Source organism: Rhinolophus hipposideros (genome assembly GCF_964194185.1).
Source record: "Rhinolophus hipposideros genome assembly, chromosome: X".
In the NCBI taxonomy this organism is placed as follows: Eukaryota; Metazoa; Chordata; class Mammalia; order Chiroptera; family Rhinolophidae; genus Rhinolophus; species Rhinolophus hipposideros.
Genome location: NC_138046.1, coordinates 6,049,868 through 6,065,184, shown reverse-complemented (window position 1 = coordinate 6,065,184; position 15,317 = coordinate 6,049,868). Strand labels below are relative to the sequence as shown.

Sequence of the window (15,317 nt, the reverse complement as noted above, 5' to 3'; positions counted from 1 at the left end):
TTGATAGAAACAGATTTTCTCTTTGTCAAATGGATGACATTTCACTATTGACATAATTTCAGCTATATGTTCTTTCCCATCCTATCTTCAATCTTGTATAGTTCTTAACACTTGGGCATACAATTTTTCTGCACTGGTCTCTCAGGTACTCAGTGGTCTAAGCACAGGTGCCCCACACATGAGGAAGTGACAACCTGTGGGAACTAGCTGTTTGCAGTCCTGCATTCTTGCCTCAGGCTCCATGACTCTTTTCAAGTCACATACGGAAGAAGGCAGTTCCTTACAGGCTCCAGTGTGTCTGTGTGGTGACACGGAGCTGGCCACAGAGTGCAGGGGGCCCTCTCATTGCCCTGTCCGGGCTCACTAAGGACTCAGCTCAATTACAGAACTCGGCAATTTCCCCCCATCTTGCTCCAGGAAGAAAATGATGTCACCAGATCCTGCTACCTTGGACATCAAAATTCTTCTATGATCTGAAAAACCAAGACTTTGGCATTTACTTACCTTTGGGGCAGTCTGAAGCCCCAAAACCGTGCAGCAAAGCCTACAACTGCCCTGAGTAAACCTGACTATCATAGACCTGACTGCCTATTTGATCCATTCTATTATAAGGCAAAGTGCCAGTAGAAATGAGGACGAGTATCTGCTTAATTCCCAGTTGTGCAGATCTGTCTTCTGCCTATAGGTATTCAGAAGGATCAGGGAGGGGCATTAAGTAAAACCCATGCCTGACTGAGACTTTCATCGGAGTCCCCTGAACCCCAGTGCCCCATAAAGGGAAGGGGTGACACGATACCCTCACTGCAAAAAGGGAATGTTTGCACTCTCATGACCCAGTCATCAACTAAAGCAGAAGGGAAAAATTAGCAAGGAAACCTGAGAATACAACTCATTGTTTTTTGTTTGTGTTTTTTTCCTAGTCATAACTCTTTATCACTGACAAGCTTAGGTCCAGCATAGAATAGCCAGGGACAATTTGTGCTTTCCCATGGTGGCAAAAATTCTTCTGACAGCATTAGCCAGCTCACAGGAAACACAATGCTAGGGGACCACGTGATCCAAGAATGGATTTCACACTGATCATTAGGAGGTATTTCTAATGGTAATTACCGATTAAGTTAGAGTGCCCGGTTTGAACACCACTCAAAGAAACCCTGGCTTGACACACATACCTTTCAAGTATAAAAGCACCTGCTCAAAATCCTATGAAAGGGAGAGAAGAGATGATGACTCATCTCATGTCTGTACGTGTTTCCCACATGTCTCCAAGGTTGACCAAACTGATTGATTCCATCAAAATCCTCAGAGGCAGTGTGAGACAGTGGAATGAGCCCACAGTGGGCAGTCTGCCCAAGTCTATGCTAAGCCTGACTCTGTGTCTCGGCTCCATGAGTGATCCTGGGTAAAGTGCACCCTCCTCTGGTTCTGTTTTCTTTTCTTCAAAGTGGGAGAAACAATCTCTGCCAAGCCGAGCTTCCGAGGTCTTTTAGGGGAAGAGAGGAGATGATGCATGTGAAAGCATGCTGGAAAAAAGCCAACAGCAACAGAATACCCAGCTACAGGTAGCTGCTTAACCATGATGTCCTTAGAGCCACCGGTGCCATCTGATATGCTCATCATGCAGCCCGAGACCCATTGCCCCTGTCACTTGAATTGTCTTTCTTTGGGGGATAGAAATGATTTTTCTGCTGGAGTCTTTGGAGTAAGGAGTGCAGATTCTCCTACCATCGCTGGGCTTGATCTCCTCAACCATGTCTTTAGGACTGGGACAATCAAGATGGTCTCCAGGGGCTTCTCTGTTAGTAAAATTTATAATTTCAGCGGAAGCACAGGAGAAAGGTCAATTTCAGGTATTGGAGTCAAACGATGTCTTCCTGTCAGTTAGCAATATTGGCTTCAATCTGCACTCCAAATTCTCCATTGGAGAGATTTTTAACCAAACTGTGGGAAACATATTCTCCCAAGTCTTGTTCTTATCGTTCCTACCCTGCCTGAAAGAATGGAGTTTTCTAATCCCAGTCCGTGGCTGTGGAATCCTCCCATCTCTGCCTCTTGTGACTGCAGAGCCAATTCTAAGCATCCCTGAGGCTCTGGGTATGGGCAAGTGTGGCCGGAGAAGGAAACTGTTGACAGGCGAGGGTTGGGGCAGGGGCTGGAATCCCTCAGATCCCCCTCTGGGAGGGCATTGCTTCCTTCTTCTCCCCATTCAATGTGTACAAAGAGGTCCTCTCTCCTAAAGGTTCTTGCCAAGCCCACGGAAATTACACATTCTCTCTGGATCTTGACCTGCATTAAACATTGGTGTGATTCTAGTGAAAAACCTCAAAGCAAGCCCCAAGCTACCCTGTGTCACACACATCCCAAGCCCACATTGCTTACACTTTGGATTGCCGCTCATCTGTCCACTCCTGCTTTGTGCTCTGGAGAGCTTGCGTCTTCTGCTCATCCACTTGGACATAGTCTACCCTGTGCTCTTCTGAAAGGAGAACTTTCTGAAGGGGGAAAACAAAAGGGTTTTCATTACACTGAATTAAAAATTCAGGAAAATGTCAGTCCTTATATAGTAGATTACAGTGTTAAGTATTTGCTTCCCCCTTTTCCTGGGTTGCGACCTGCAGAAGCATTATTATAATTTGTCTGTATGTGTATAAATATCTCTTCACCTCTGCTCCCTTCAGCTTTGCTGTAGCCATATGACTCGCTTTGACTAATATAATGTGAAAGGAAGTGACACGTGCCAATCATATAGTGAAAAGAGACATCCCATGATTCTGCAATCTTTTTCACGTGCTAGGAGACCAGCATGCCTCACATGGAGTCTCCTCCTGCCTGGGCCCTGGATTGAAGATGACCTGGAACACTAAGGCCCTGGCCTGTAGTGGATTGTCCCATTAGCAACAACTGAAAAAGTTTTTGCTGTTGCAAGCCACTGAGATTTGAGAGTTGTTTGTCTTGATTGTACAGCCTATCAAAACTGACTAACCCACCTCTTGTACTTATTCGTCTCAACTTTCTGACCAGCTTTTCTGGAGTATCAGTTCAGGTTTTTGGAATGAAATTAAAGGCAAAGGAGAAAGGGGAGTTCATCTGGCAAAAGGGGAGACTTCCACACTATTTTTACACACACACACACACACACACCCCATACTGTATATCCTGTTCGGCAGGTTGCTTTTCTCATCAAACAATACATTGTTAGGCACAGTTTAGATTATGACCATCCATTGCTCAAAAATGTGTAGCTGCTGTCCACTGCTTACCATTCATTGATTCATTCCATGGCTTACACTGTGCCATGGGTGACACTATTTAATGGCTAGTGTTGCTCACATTTGACACTCATTTAATCTTCACAACAGGCATAGATGTAGGTGTTATTCCTTCTGATATCCACTTTACAGATGAGAATACTACCCAAAGGAGTCAAAACTACCCAACCTGGACTCTGAGGCTTTTACTGAGGGGTTCCAATTCCTACTGAGAGCTCCTGTCACCAATCCCCAGAGTCTCGCCAAGCTAGGCTATGATTTCTTCCCTAACCAGGCCCCTCCTACGCCTGAAGTGCCCTTTACTTCACCCTCATCTCTGCCAGAGAAATTTTTCTATATACCTTACGGTCCAAGTTTTGAAGGGCATGGATACCACATACATTTATACATATACAGGCAGACCTTGGAGATATTGGAGGTTCAGTTCCTGATCACGACAATAAAATGAGTTATAATCTTTTGGCTGGTGAAGGGTTTTGCCTTCAGTTTGTAAAAATCACAACATCCGTGGAGCACAATAAAATGAAGTACAATACAACGAGGTGTGACTGTACATCCAAAGAACATGTCACAGATGGAAGACAGCAGAATTTTTGGGAGGCAGAATCAGGGCTGATTTTAATGTTCTTCACTGTACACATCTGTATGTTTAAGACTTTTCAAAGATAACATGCATGACTCAATCATCAGAAAAATCTAAACAGAAATGAGATCTCACAATTGTCAGACACAAAGTCCTTCTTACCTGCTGTACAGGGGCTGGTGACGTTGAATTGAAGTCCAGGGCTAAATAATCAAGGCTGAATTTCTTTGTCCACGTCACAGCACCACTGTTCAAGGAATTGGTTGTTCGGTGTTGCTTCTAGAAACCAACATCACAGGACTCAGGTTAACAATGTCTGGCCAGGCTGCCCAAGGAAAGGAGTGTGAGTGTGTCTTCACTTGCACAGTTGCCATTAGATCATAACAGACTGGTCTGATGAGACCTACATAGATCAGCCTGCACATCTGAGTGAGGGGTGGCACTTGAAATACAGCACAGCCACGTCAGCCTTCACATGAACCTCTCCCTTTATTCACCATGGAAACAGTTGGTCAAAATCTCTTTTATGGATCTGAAAAATCCATGATACCTTAGAGATTAAATACTGAAAAGATAAACCACACTTAAGAAATTTCTAGGAAAGTAACCCGAAATGCTTTTTTTTTTTAACTTTTTAAATTTCAAATGCCATTCCCCATTTCCTATTTGAATAACTGTAAAGAATTTTCCTATTTTCTTCTTCCAGCCCAGAACCAGTCCAAGCTCTTGCTTGAAAATCACTGAAACTGACCCTGGCTAATTTAAGATGGAAATGTATTATTGGAAGAATAGTAAGATTTTTATCACCAAATGCATTTAAAGATACTTCATACAATACAAACAGTGATAACATGTGTGGAGCACTTGACTACAGACGTACTACCAGCTTCACAAATGGAATAGTACCGATCTTAAAAGCAGTTACTTACCTACAAGGGAGCTCCCATAAAACTATTACCTGATTTCTCAACAGAAACTTTGTAGGCCACAAGGGATTTGCAGGAAATATTAGAAAGCGATGGAAAGCAAGGACCTACAACCGAGACTACTCTATCCAACAAAGCTATCATTTCAAATCGAAAGACAGCGTCCCAGACAAGAAAAAGCTACAGTTCATCACCAGCAAACCAGTATTACAAGGAATCTTAGAGGGACTTCTTTAAGATGGGGGGAAAAAGGGATAAAAAATATGAATAATAAAATGGCAATAACGACATATCTATCAACAATTACTTTAAATGTAAATAGAGTAAACGTTTCAATCAAGACATAGGGTGGCTGAATGGATAAGAAAACAAGACCATTACATATGCTGCCTACCGGACACTCACTTCAGATTGAAAGACACACACAGACTGAAAGTAAAGGGATGGGAAAAGATATTTCATGAAAATAGACAAACAAACAAAAAAGCTGGGCATACCAGAAAAAACAGACCTTAAAACAAAGGCTATAACAAGAGACAAAGAAGGATCCAGTAATTCCATTTCTGGGTATTTATTGGAAGAAACCCAAAATGCTACTTCAAGGGGATGTGTGCATTTCTCATATGTTCACTGTAGCAGTTTACAATGGCCAAGATGTGGAGGCAGCCTAGGTGTCCATTGATGAATGAATGAACAAAGAGGTGGTACATATATATAATGGAATATTGCTTGGCTATGGAAGGGAATGGATTCTTGCCATCTGTAGTGGCATGGATGGACCTGGAAGATATTGTGCCGAGTGCAGTGTCAGACAGATGCAATGTGATTTAGCTTATATTTGGAATCTAAAGAACAAAATAAACAAAACATCAACAAACTCATAGATACAGAGAACATTTTGATGATTGCCAGAAGGGGGGGGTGGGGTTTGGGGGTGGGTGAAAAAGGGGACGGGATTAAGAAGTACACATTGGTTGTCACAGAGTAGTCATGGGGATGTAGGGTAGAGCATAAGGGGTATAGTCAATAATATTGTAATAAATATGTATGGTGTCAGATGGGTGCTAGATTTATCAGGGTAATAGACGGGAGTTGGGGGGCAGGATGAAAAGATGAAGGGATTAAGAAGTACAAATTGGTAGTTACAAAACAGTCATGAGGATGTAAAGCATAGTCAAACATAAGGTAATAATATATGTATATATGTATAGTGTCAGGTGGATACTAGTCAGTGGGATCACTTCTTTAATTATATAAATGTCTAACCATATGCTGTACACCTGAAATTAATATAAAATATTGAATGTCAATTGTAATTTAAAATTTAAAAGGGGGAGAAAGGTGAAAGGGAATAAGAGGTTCAAATTTCCAGGTATAAAACAAGTAAGTCATGTGGATGTATGCACAGCATGGGGAATAGTCAATAATATTGTGATAGCATTGCACGGTATCAGATGGTTGCTGCAGTTATCATGGTGATCACTTCTTTACGTATATAAATGTTGAATAACTATGGTGTACCCCTGAAACTACTATTATATTGTATGTTAGCTATATTTTAATAAAAATCTTTAAAAAAGAGTTCAAGACCAAAAAGCTGCTCCCAACCTTTGAGTACATGGGTGGTGCTTGTCAGCAGTAGAGTTTACTGCAAGGTGGTCTCGCTGGACAGTTTTCTTAAGCAGCCCCCAATATCAGGACCTAGGTCTTGCCTTTTGGACTGTTCAAATAGCCCAGAGAACTATCTTCCAATTTCCAGACTCAATTGTAAAGGTCTGGTTGTCAACATTCTGGAAAACAAGGGCTGAGGAAAGGGTGCAGGAATGGTCCTCATATCCATTATGCATATTTACTTAGTCATCTCTTTATTATTTTTGGTCAAATGTGTCTTTCATCCCCCCAGTAGAGACCCTTTGTTTTACTCTCTCCATAGAGTACACTTCAACTTTTCTGTGGAGTAGAAGCTAGGAAGTCACAGTAGTCCACCTCCATGGACTGGGGGAGGGAAGCTTGGGATTTACCTGCTGCTTATGTGGACTTTTGGCCACTACCTCTTCTTTTCCTTTCCCTTCAGCCCTACTTCTAGAACTACCGAACATGGGCAATTCCTGAACCCTCTAGCTATTCTAAGGTTTAAGTTGCTTCTTGCCTCCCCCACAGTGTATTTAGAATGTAACTTTGTGTCTGATAAGGCATTTATTATACATCCATCTGCTTTCCAATGTTACTGCTATTGTTTTCTTCAGTTCTTCACATCCCTGTGGGTTTATGCCTTTAACAAATCCCTTTACTGTGATTTTAGAGGACTTTTTTGGATGGAGGGAAAATAGAAGGCTTTGGTCAATCTGCCATCTTTACCAAGATGTTCATGAAAGATTCTCAAATGTTGAACCCACTTTGCATAACTGGGATAAATCCAACTTGTTTGTGTATATTCTCAACTTTCTATGTATAGTGCTGGATTTTGCTAAAATCTTCTTTACAATTTCCTTTTTATCAACTTTATTGAGATACAATTCCATACCACACAATTCTCCCATTTAAAGTATACAATTTGTTGCTGCTTAATATATTCACATATTCGTGCAATCATCACCTCAGTCAATTTTAGAATATTTTCATCACTCCAAAAAGAAATCCTGCACCCCCTTAGCCATCATCCCCTAGTCCCACCATCTCCCCAATCTCTAGGCAACCACTGCTAATCTAATCTGTCTCTACAGACTTGCTATTCTAGACATTTCATATGAATGGAATCATACAATATGAGGTTGCAATATTGTGATTTATAAGAAATACATATTTGCTCATTGAGATGACCAAAATGTATTTGTCATATATATTTCATCTTTATCCAGTTCCACTGCTCCTCAAATCCTTGTAATTTCCTAAGTGTTGAGTGTGACAAAAGTGTCTCTTGTTATATTAATGAGGTGACTTCTCCACCCTCATATAAGGATGGGGGGCTGGTTGCCAGGATGACCAACCATGTGATTAGAGGATTGGAACTTTCAGTCCTACTCCTTTCCCCTTCAACTCCAGGTAGAGGAGAGGGCCTGGAGGTTGAATCAACCTCCAATGGCCAATAATTTAATCAATTATGACCATGTAATGAAGGTCCATATAATCCATCTCTTCCATTCTGGCTATTCCTGAGTTATATATTTTTATAATAAACTGGTGATCTAGTTAGTAATGTATTTCTCTGATTTCTGTGAGTGTTCTACCAAATTAATTGAACCCAAGGAGAGGGTCGTGGTCATCTGATTTATAGCCAGTTGGCCAGAAACACAGGTAACAGCCTGAGCTTACAACTGGTGTTTGAAGGTGCCAGGGGAGGGGGCGTGGAGTGGGGGCACAGTCGTGTAGGACTGAACTCTTCACCTGTAGAATCTGATGCTATCTCTGGGTAGACAGACTGTCAGAATTGAACTGAATTCTCAGACACCTGGCTGGTGTCCGAGAATTGCTTGGTGTTGTGTGGAAAGCCCCTCACCAGCATACACAGGTTGGAATTGTGTCTAGGAACCCAAAAGAGTGGTCTTTTGGGACTGGCTTCTTTCACTCAGTATATTGTTTTCAAGGTTCATCCACTACGTTATTTCATGTATTAATACTTGATTTTACTGCATGGCTGCGTAACATTCCATTATGTGGCTATACCACATTTTATTTTTATTTTTTAATTAAATTTATTGGGGTGACATGGGTTAGTAAAATTATATTGGTTTCAAGTGTACAATTCCATAATACATCATCTATATATTGCATTGTGTGCTCACCACCCAAAGTCAAATCTCCTTCCATCAGCGTATATTTGACCCCCTTCCCCTTTACCCTCTGGTAACCACTAAACTGTGGTCTGTGTCTGAGTTTTTGTTTGTCTTCTTCGTTTGTTGCTTTCAGTTTTATATCCTACATATGAGTGAAACCATATGGTTCTTGACTTTTTCTGTCTTATTTCACTTAGCATAAAAAATCCTAAGGAAGAATATGTCCAACCAAATCATGTACGTGAATATTTATAGCAGCATTTTTCATAATAACCAAAAAGTGAAAGCAACCCAAACTATTCATTAGTTGAGGATTTTTTAACCTCCATGGATGAGTGTGATTGGTTTACAATTTTCTACTTATGTTATCTCTATTTGTTTTGGTGTCAAGTTGTTTAAGCCTTATAAAATAAGTTGGGTAATATTTCCTCTTTTTCCATTCCCTGGAAGTGTTTATAAAAGAACGCAATGATCTCTTCCTTTTGGTAGAAAGCGTCTGTAAAGTTGTTTGCATCTCGTGATACTTTGCAGTAAAAATTTCCCTAATGATTCCATTTGTCTAATGGTTATATAATCATTCAGGTTTTCTATTTCTATGTGAGTCAGTTTTTGATAATATTTTTCTGAGAATTTGCCTATCTTCACTAGTTTTCAACTTCATTGGTATGAAGTTGTTCATAATATTTTCTGACATCATTAATCTCTGATGTATTTGCAATTATTACCTCTTTTACATCCTTAATACTGTTTATATCCATTCTTTTCTTGGTTTGTAATATTGAGTTTTAGTCTTTTTTTAAAATTTATTGGGGTGACAATTGTTAGTAAAATTACATAGATTTCAGGTGTACAATTCTGTATTATGTCATCTATAAATCCCATTGTGTGTTCACCGCCCAGATCAGTTCTCCTTCCATCACCATGTATTTGATCCCCCTTACCCTCATCTCTCACCCCCCAGCCCCTTACCCTCTGGTAACCACTAAACTATTGTCTGTGTCTATGAGTTTTTGTTTCTCATTTGTTTGTCTTGTTCTTTTGTTGTTTTTGGTTTATATACCACATATCAGTGAAATATGGGGTTCTCTGCTTTTTCTGTCTGACTTATTTCGCTTAGCATTATACTCTCAAGATCCATCCATGTCGTCACAAATGTTCCTATATCATCTTTTCTTACCGCCGAATAGTATTCCATTGTGTATGTATACCATAACTTCTTTATCCATTCATCTATCTAAAGACATTTTGGTTCCTCAAAAAATTACGAACAGAATTACCATATGACCCAGCAATCCCTCTCCTGGGTATCTACCCAAAAAATCTTGAGTTTTAGTCTTATAAAAGAGCTAGTTAGGTTGGTGTTGATCCTACCTAGTTTTGTTGTTTATTTTGTTAATTCCTTTTCTTACCTTTATTCGTTTTCCTTTTATGGCATTTATTTTTTTTCAATTTATTTTTATGAAAATGTTCTAATAATCAGCCAGATTGAAGAAAATATATGTTGAATACCTATATAACCACCATCTACATTCTACCACTTTTGACTACACTGAACTGCTTCAGTCTTTGGCTTAATCAAAATTAAAATCTTTTGTGCATATAAGAATACAGTCAAGAGAGTGAAAAGACAACCCACAGAATTCAACAACAACAAAATAAACAACCCGATTCAAAAATGGTAAAGGACTTGATTAGACCTTTCTCCAAAGATATACACAGGGCCAATAAGCGCATGAAAAGATGCTCAACATCACTAGTCATCAAGGTAATGCAAATGAAAACCACAGTGAGATATCACTTCACCCCATCAGGATGGCTATTATACAAAACAAACAAACAAACAAACAAATGGAAAATAAGTGCTCCAGACAATGTAGAGAAATTAGAACCATTTTGCATTGCTGTTGGGAATATAAAATGGTTCCACCACTGTGGAAAACAGTTTGGTGGTGCCTCAAAAGTTAAACATAAAAATTACCATGTGATCCAGCGATTCCACTTCTAAGTCTGCGAGGGATGATCAAAAGATACGGTGAATGTTTAAATAAGAAAATTATTACAGTAAAAGACACATTGCCATTAATCGCCCTCAAAATACCCTCCCTCACTTCGAACACACTTATTCCATCATTCTTGCCACTTTCTGAAGCCGTCTGGAAGTCGTCTTTTGTGACTGTCTTTAAATGCGCTCTGGTGGCTGCCTCGATGTCCTGAATCGTTTCACAACGTTATGATGGGATAAGTGTATTCAAATTGAGGGGGAGTATTTTGAGGGAATTAATTCCACTGTAATAGTTTTTTTTATTTAAACATTCACTGTATCTTTTTATCACACCGCATATATCTAAAAAAATTAAAAGCAAAGATTCAAACAGATACTTGTATATCTACATTCATAGTAGAATTGTTCATAATAACCAAAAGGTAGAAACAACCGAAATGTACATCAATAGATGAATAGATAAATAAAATGTAGTTTGTGCATACAGTGAAGTATTAGCCTTAAAACGGAATGAAATTCTAATATATGCTACAATATGGATGAATCTTGAAAACTAAATGAAAGAAGGCAGATACAAAAGGACAAATATTGTATGATTCCACTTATATGAGGTACCCAGACCAGGCAAATTCACAAAGACAGAAAATAGAATAGAGGTTACTAGGGGAGAAGGACTAGGGCGTTATTGTTTCATGGGGACAGAGTTTCTGTCTGGGATGATGAAAAAGTTCTGGAAATGGATGGTGGTTATGGTTGCACAGCATTATGAATGTACTTAATGCCACTGAATTGTACATCTAAATGGTTAAGATGTTAAATTCTATGCTATACGTCTCACTACAGTAAAAAAATATTTTTTTTAAATCTATAACAGAATGTATATAACAATTCTATTCATAATTGCCGAGAAACTTAAAACAATCCAAATGTCTTTGAGTGGGTGAGTAGATAAACAAACTGGTACATTCATACACTTGAATACTGATCAGCAATGAAACATAAAGAATTATTGACACATGCAACAATTTGGATGAATCTCAAAGACATGCTGAGTGAAAGAAGCCAGTCTCAAAAGACGGGATATTGTATGAGTCCATTTACCTGGCATTCTTGAAAAGAAAAACTATAGCGATGAAGAAAAACACATCAATGGTTGCCAGGAACTAGGATTGTGGGGAGTATGTGACTATAAAAAGGTAGTATGAGGAAGTATCTTGGAGTAGTGCAGCTGTTGTTTGTCCTGTGGCGCTAGTTACACGAATCTACATGCATGTTAAAACTCACAACTGCCCACTAAGAACTCAACTTCTCTGTAAGATAATCTAAAAACTAAAAGTATAAAAATGTAACTAACGTGAGATTGAGTTCAGAATTTTACTATAAAAGCCTTACAAAATTATTGAAAGTAAAGTTTGAAAAACCCACAGAAGAGATCACATACATTAAATTATGTTCATTCTTCTAAATTTTTAATAATTTCACAAATGTTTAAAGTAACTGAATGATAGATAACTTCAATAAAACAAAATTTGTATTTCATCTCCTGACCTAAATTTTTACACTCAGATCAGAAATTGTCCTCAAAGAGAAAAAAAAAACTAATGCATACGATTATGCATGAAATCAAAATCAAATTACATTAGTTCTGTTTACCATATAGGGTTGTTATGTGGAACAAGTAAAGAATGTAAATCAAAGTAATTTGAAACTACCGTATTACCAAAGTTAAAACACATACACAGACACACACACACACACACACACACACACACACACACACACACTGAATGAGATCAGATAGCTTCTAGAAACTCTTATATGGCGGTGCCCTCACAGCTATGCTCCTTTGGCCAGTATTTGGGGTTCTCAATCTTATATTGCCTGGTAATGCACAGAGACAGTCATTAAGCAATTATTATAAACTTAGACAAAAAAAAAAAATCAATCCTTAACCGTGTTGTTAATGAAACTCTGGTATTTCTCACAACCTCAGAAATCAGAAATGAACTGCTAGTGTCTGGAATAACTAACTATGCACTTGCTTCTATTAGGCTTTAGATTCACTTCCCTTTTCTGTTCTCTGGAGACAGAGCACAGCTGGTCAGCATCCTTTATAAGAGTGTTTTCTTCTACATGTTTCCCAGGGGCCATTACTAAGTGTGAAAAACATTGGGAAGATCACAGCAGATTTGTATATGAGTCACTTTCCATCTGCATATGGTTAAGTGCACTTACAGCACAATTTTTTATCAAATAGAAAGGCAAAATGAAGCATTTAATTGCTGCTTCAGTGGAGATTACTGTTTTTAGATTTTGAACTGCCTATTATCCTCATGTATAGGAGGGCAGAACTGTCTTCTCAAAAGTATATATAGTCATGTTGCCTCAAATGTTGTCCTTCTAAGATCTCTTTTCAAAATTTTATAGTTCAGACAGGATTCTCTTTAGAGAAATCTCTCTAGAGTTCCTACATTTTTAAATTGCAGAATGGGCAGAGTTCTGGCTAAAGTGCCTGATAATTGCCACAGGTGTTAAAAGCCCCTTTCTTAAAAACCTCCTGTTTTCAATAGAATCCAAGGTAAAGAGAATAGAAGGGCATCAGAGGGCAGGAGAAAGAGATTAGGACACGTGACCTGTAAATCGCTAATCAAAGGATACAGGTGTCAGGTCTCTATTCACTCAGCTCTACAGAAAGACCCTTTAACAGTAATCTCCAGAGAAAACAGACACATCCAAAGCCCAAGACATTGTACCTCCCTCTCAATGGGACTCTTTAAGTGATTTATCCTTCGGAAAGGTTCTGAGGCAGGCAGGGCAGGGCCACCAAGTAGTCAGGTGGAAGGAACCACCCAGTGTGTGTTTTCACAACTTAAATTCTAGACATCCAGGGAACTACAAACCTATTGGGGTCAAGCAGGATATCACAGCCCTGGTGAAAAGAATTGCTGACATTTCCATTTTCCCATTACACATGCCTCATCCCTGGGTATTCTTGAAATACTGTGGTCTCAAAATAGTACAAGGAGCTGAATATCTGCAGGAAAGAAAACCAGCTTCAAATTGATTTGTTTGCAGTCTAGAAAACATTGTAACCTGATATTACTACTAAGTGATTGTATTAAGATTACATGGGGCTTTCTGAAATATATATTTCCTTTATAATGAACTCATAAGACTGTAGATCAGGGTGAAGAATTAAGAAGAGTATGAAAAATATAGGATTACCATTTGGATGTAGCTTCCTTCCTCTTCTCTGGAAACAGAATTGGCAAAAAGTCTTGCAGATTTAATACCATTTCTTTCTGGAGAGAGAAAGCTTGTCCGATTGCTAAGAACAAAAATATAGATGAGGTCAAAGCAATGTCTTACAGCTGCTCTGTAAGACAGCCAGGAACTAACATGGCCCCCGTGGGGTTTCAGCCTTCCCCTTCCAGATACAACTTCCTTCCGGCCAAAGCAATTCCTAAAGCAGTAGAGACTGCCCAGCAGCTTCTGTCCCACACTGGGGCAAATGACTCCCAATTCTCAAAGGCTACTTTTTTCCAGGCTCTCCATGTGACACAGCAAATGAGCTTTCTAGAAACAGACCAAGGCATCATATCATTTAGAGAAAAAACAAAAACAAAAAAACAAAAACACTCCTTTGGGACTCTCTTATTTCCATTCAAAGTAACCAGGAAAAGTAAGGAAGTGTGGTCATTCCTCTGATGGGATGAGGGCAAGACTGCAAATCAACTTTCATCCTCCTGAATTAGAAGCACAGAGTGAGTCTCTCTACAGTCTAGGCTAAAAAATATAGCTCACTGCAAAATTCTGTTTTACAAAGTGATTATGTCCTGTGGCATTTAGAATGAACCAAGGAACTGCTGGGCAGGGCTCAGGATTCTGAAAATGCAACTTCTAAAGGTGAGATGGAGAGTGCAGATGCATTTGGGGTTTGTTTACCAAGCCCATGAACCACACCTCTTTCTCTGAAAATTCCCTTCTCCTACTACTTTCACAAAGCTGAGCTTCTGGAAGCCATGTCGGTACTGCTGGTCCTTCCTCTGGGCCATAGCTGATTCCACTCACACTGGAGTGATACAATTCTCTCTGTCAGGAAGTGCAAACTGGGATTGAAAAAGCACCTATCTCTGTTGATACTGGAATTGTAGCATGTAAATAAGCTCAGGATCTATGGTATAGGTCTCTTTAGCCATGAGGATTGTGCAACAAAGAGTTCTCCACAGAAAGAGGCATGAGCAGATGTGGATGTGAGAGACATGAGAGAGTCCTTCGGTTCCCAACAGCACTCTCCTTCCTGATTCCACTATCATGAAAGGTTCAGTTATATTCCTTCCTTTGTGATCTGCAAAACACTCTGGCTTGTGATAATAAACCTCATCCGTTCTTTTGCTTAAGCTAGGTTAAGTGGGCTTCAACTTCATTTAATCAGAGACCTAACTATGAAGACTGGGAGTGTCTGCTGGATGAGGCCCCTTTGAACATCAGAGACTTACCAAGGCACAGTGTGGGTCCTGGTTAGAGATGCGTGTTCCCGGATAGTAGAGAGGCTTCTCAGGTCCAGAGGAGGTGGCCGTGCTACAACACACAATATCCAGTAGGGTAAGTTCTCAGCTCAAGGCCAGAATGTAAAAGACTGTAAAACTATGACACGCCACTTACCTAGCACATCAAATCCCAATTTACTAACAAGCAGCACTGATGATGAGTGAATTTCACTGTCCTACTCTTCCCTGCCTCACTGGGAGTAAAGACAATTAC

General features: G+C 39.5%; 1 protein-coding gene across 1 annotated transcript in view; it reads right to left on the bottom strand.

The window, feature by feature from the left end:
- Window positions 1–1,227: 1,227 nt before the first annotated feature.
- Window positions 1,228–15,317, bottom strand: part of GAB3 (GRB2 associated binding protein 3) — a 68,802-nt gene continuing 54,712 nt past the window's right edge. The window contains exons 7-11 of the mRNA XM_081043174.1: window positions 15,053–15,134; window positions 13,779–13,881; window positions 4,015–4,131; window positions 2,380–2,492; window positions 1,228–1,483 (exon numbers count right to left, since the gene is read on the bottom strand). Coding sequence (XP_080899300.1) covers window positions 1,357–1,483; window positions 2,380–2,492; window positions 4,015–4,131; window positions 13,779–13,881; window positions 15,053–15,134 — 542 coding nt within the window. The 3' untranslated portion in view covers window positions 1,228–1,356. The remainder of the gene's footprint in view (window positions 1,484–2,379; window positions 2,493–4,014; window positions 4,132–13,778; window positions 13,882–15,052; window positions 15,135–15,317) is intronic.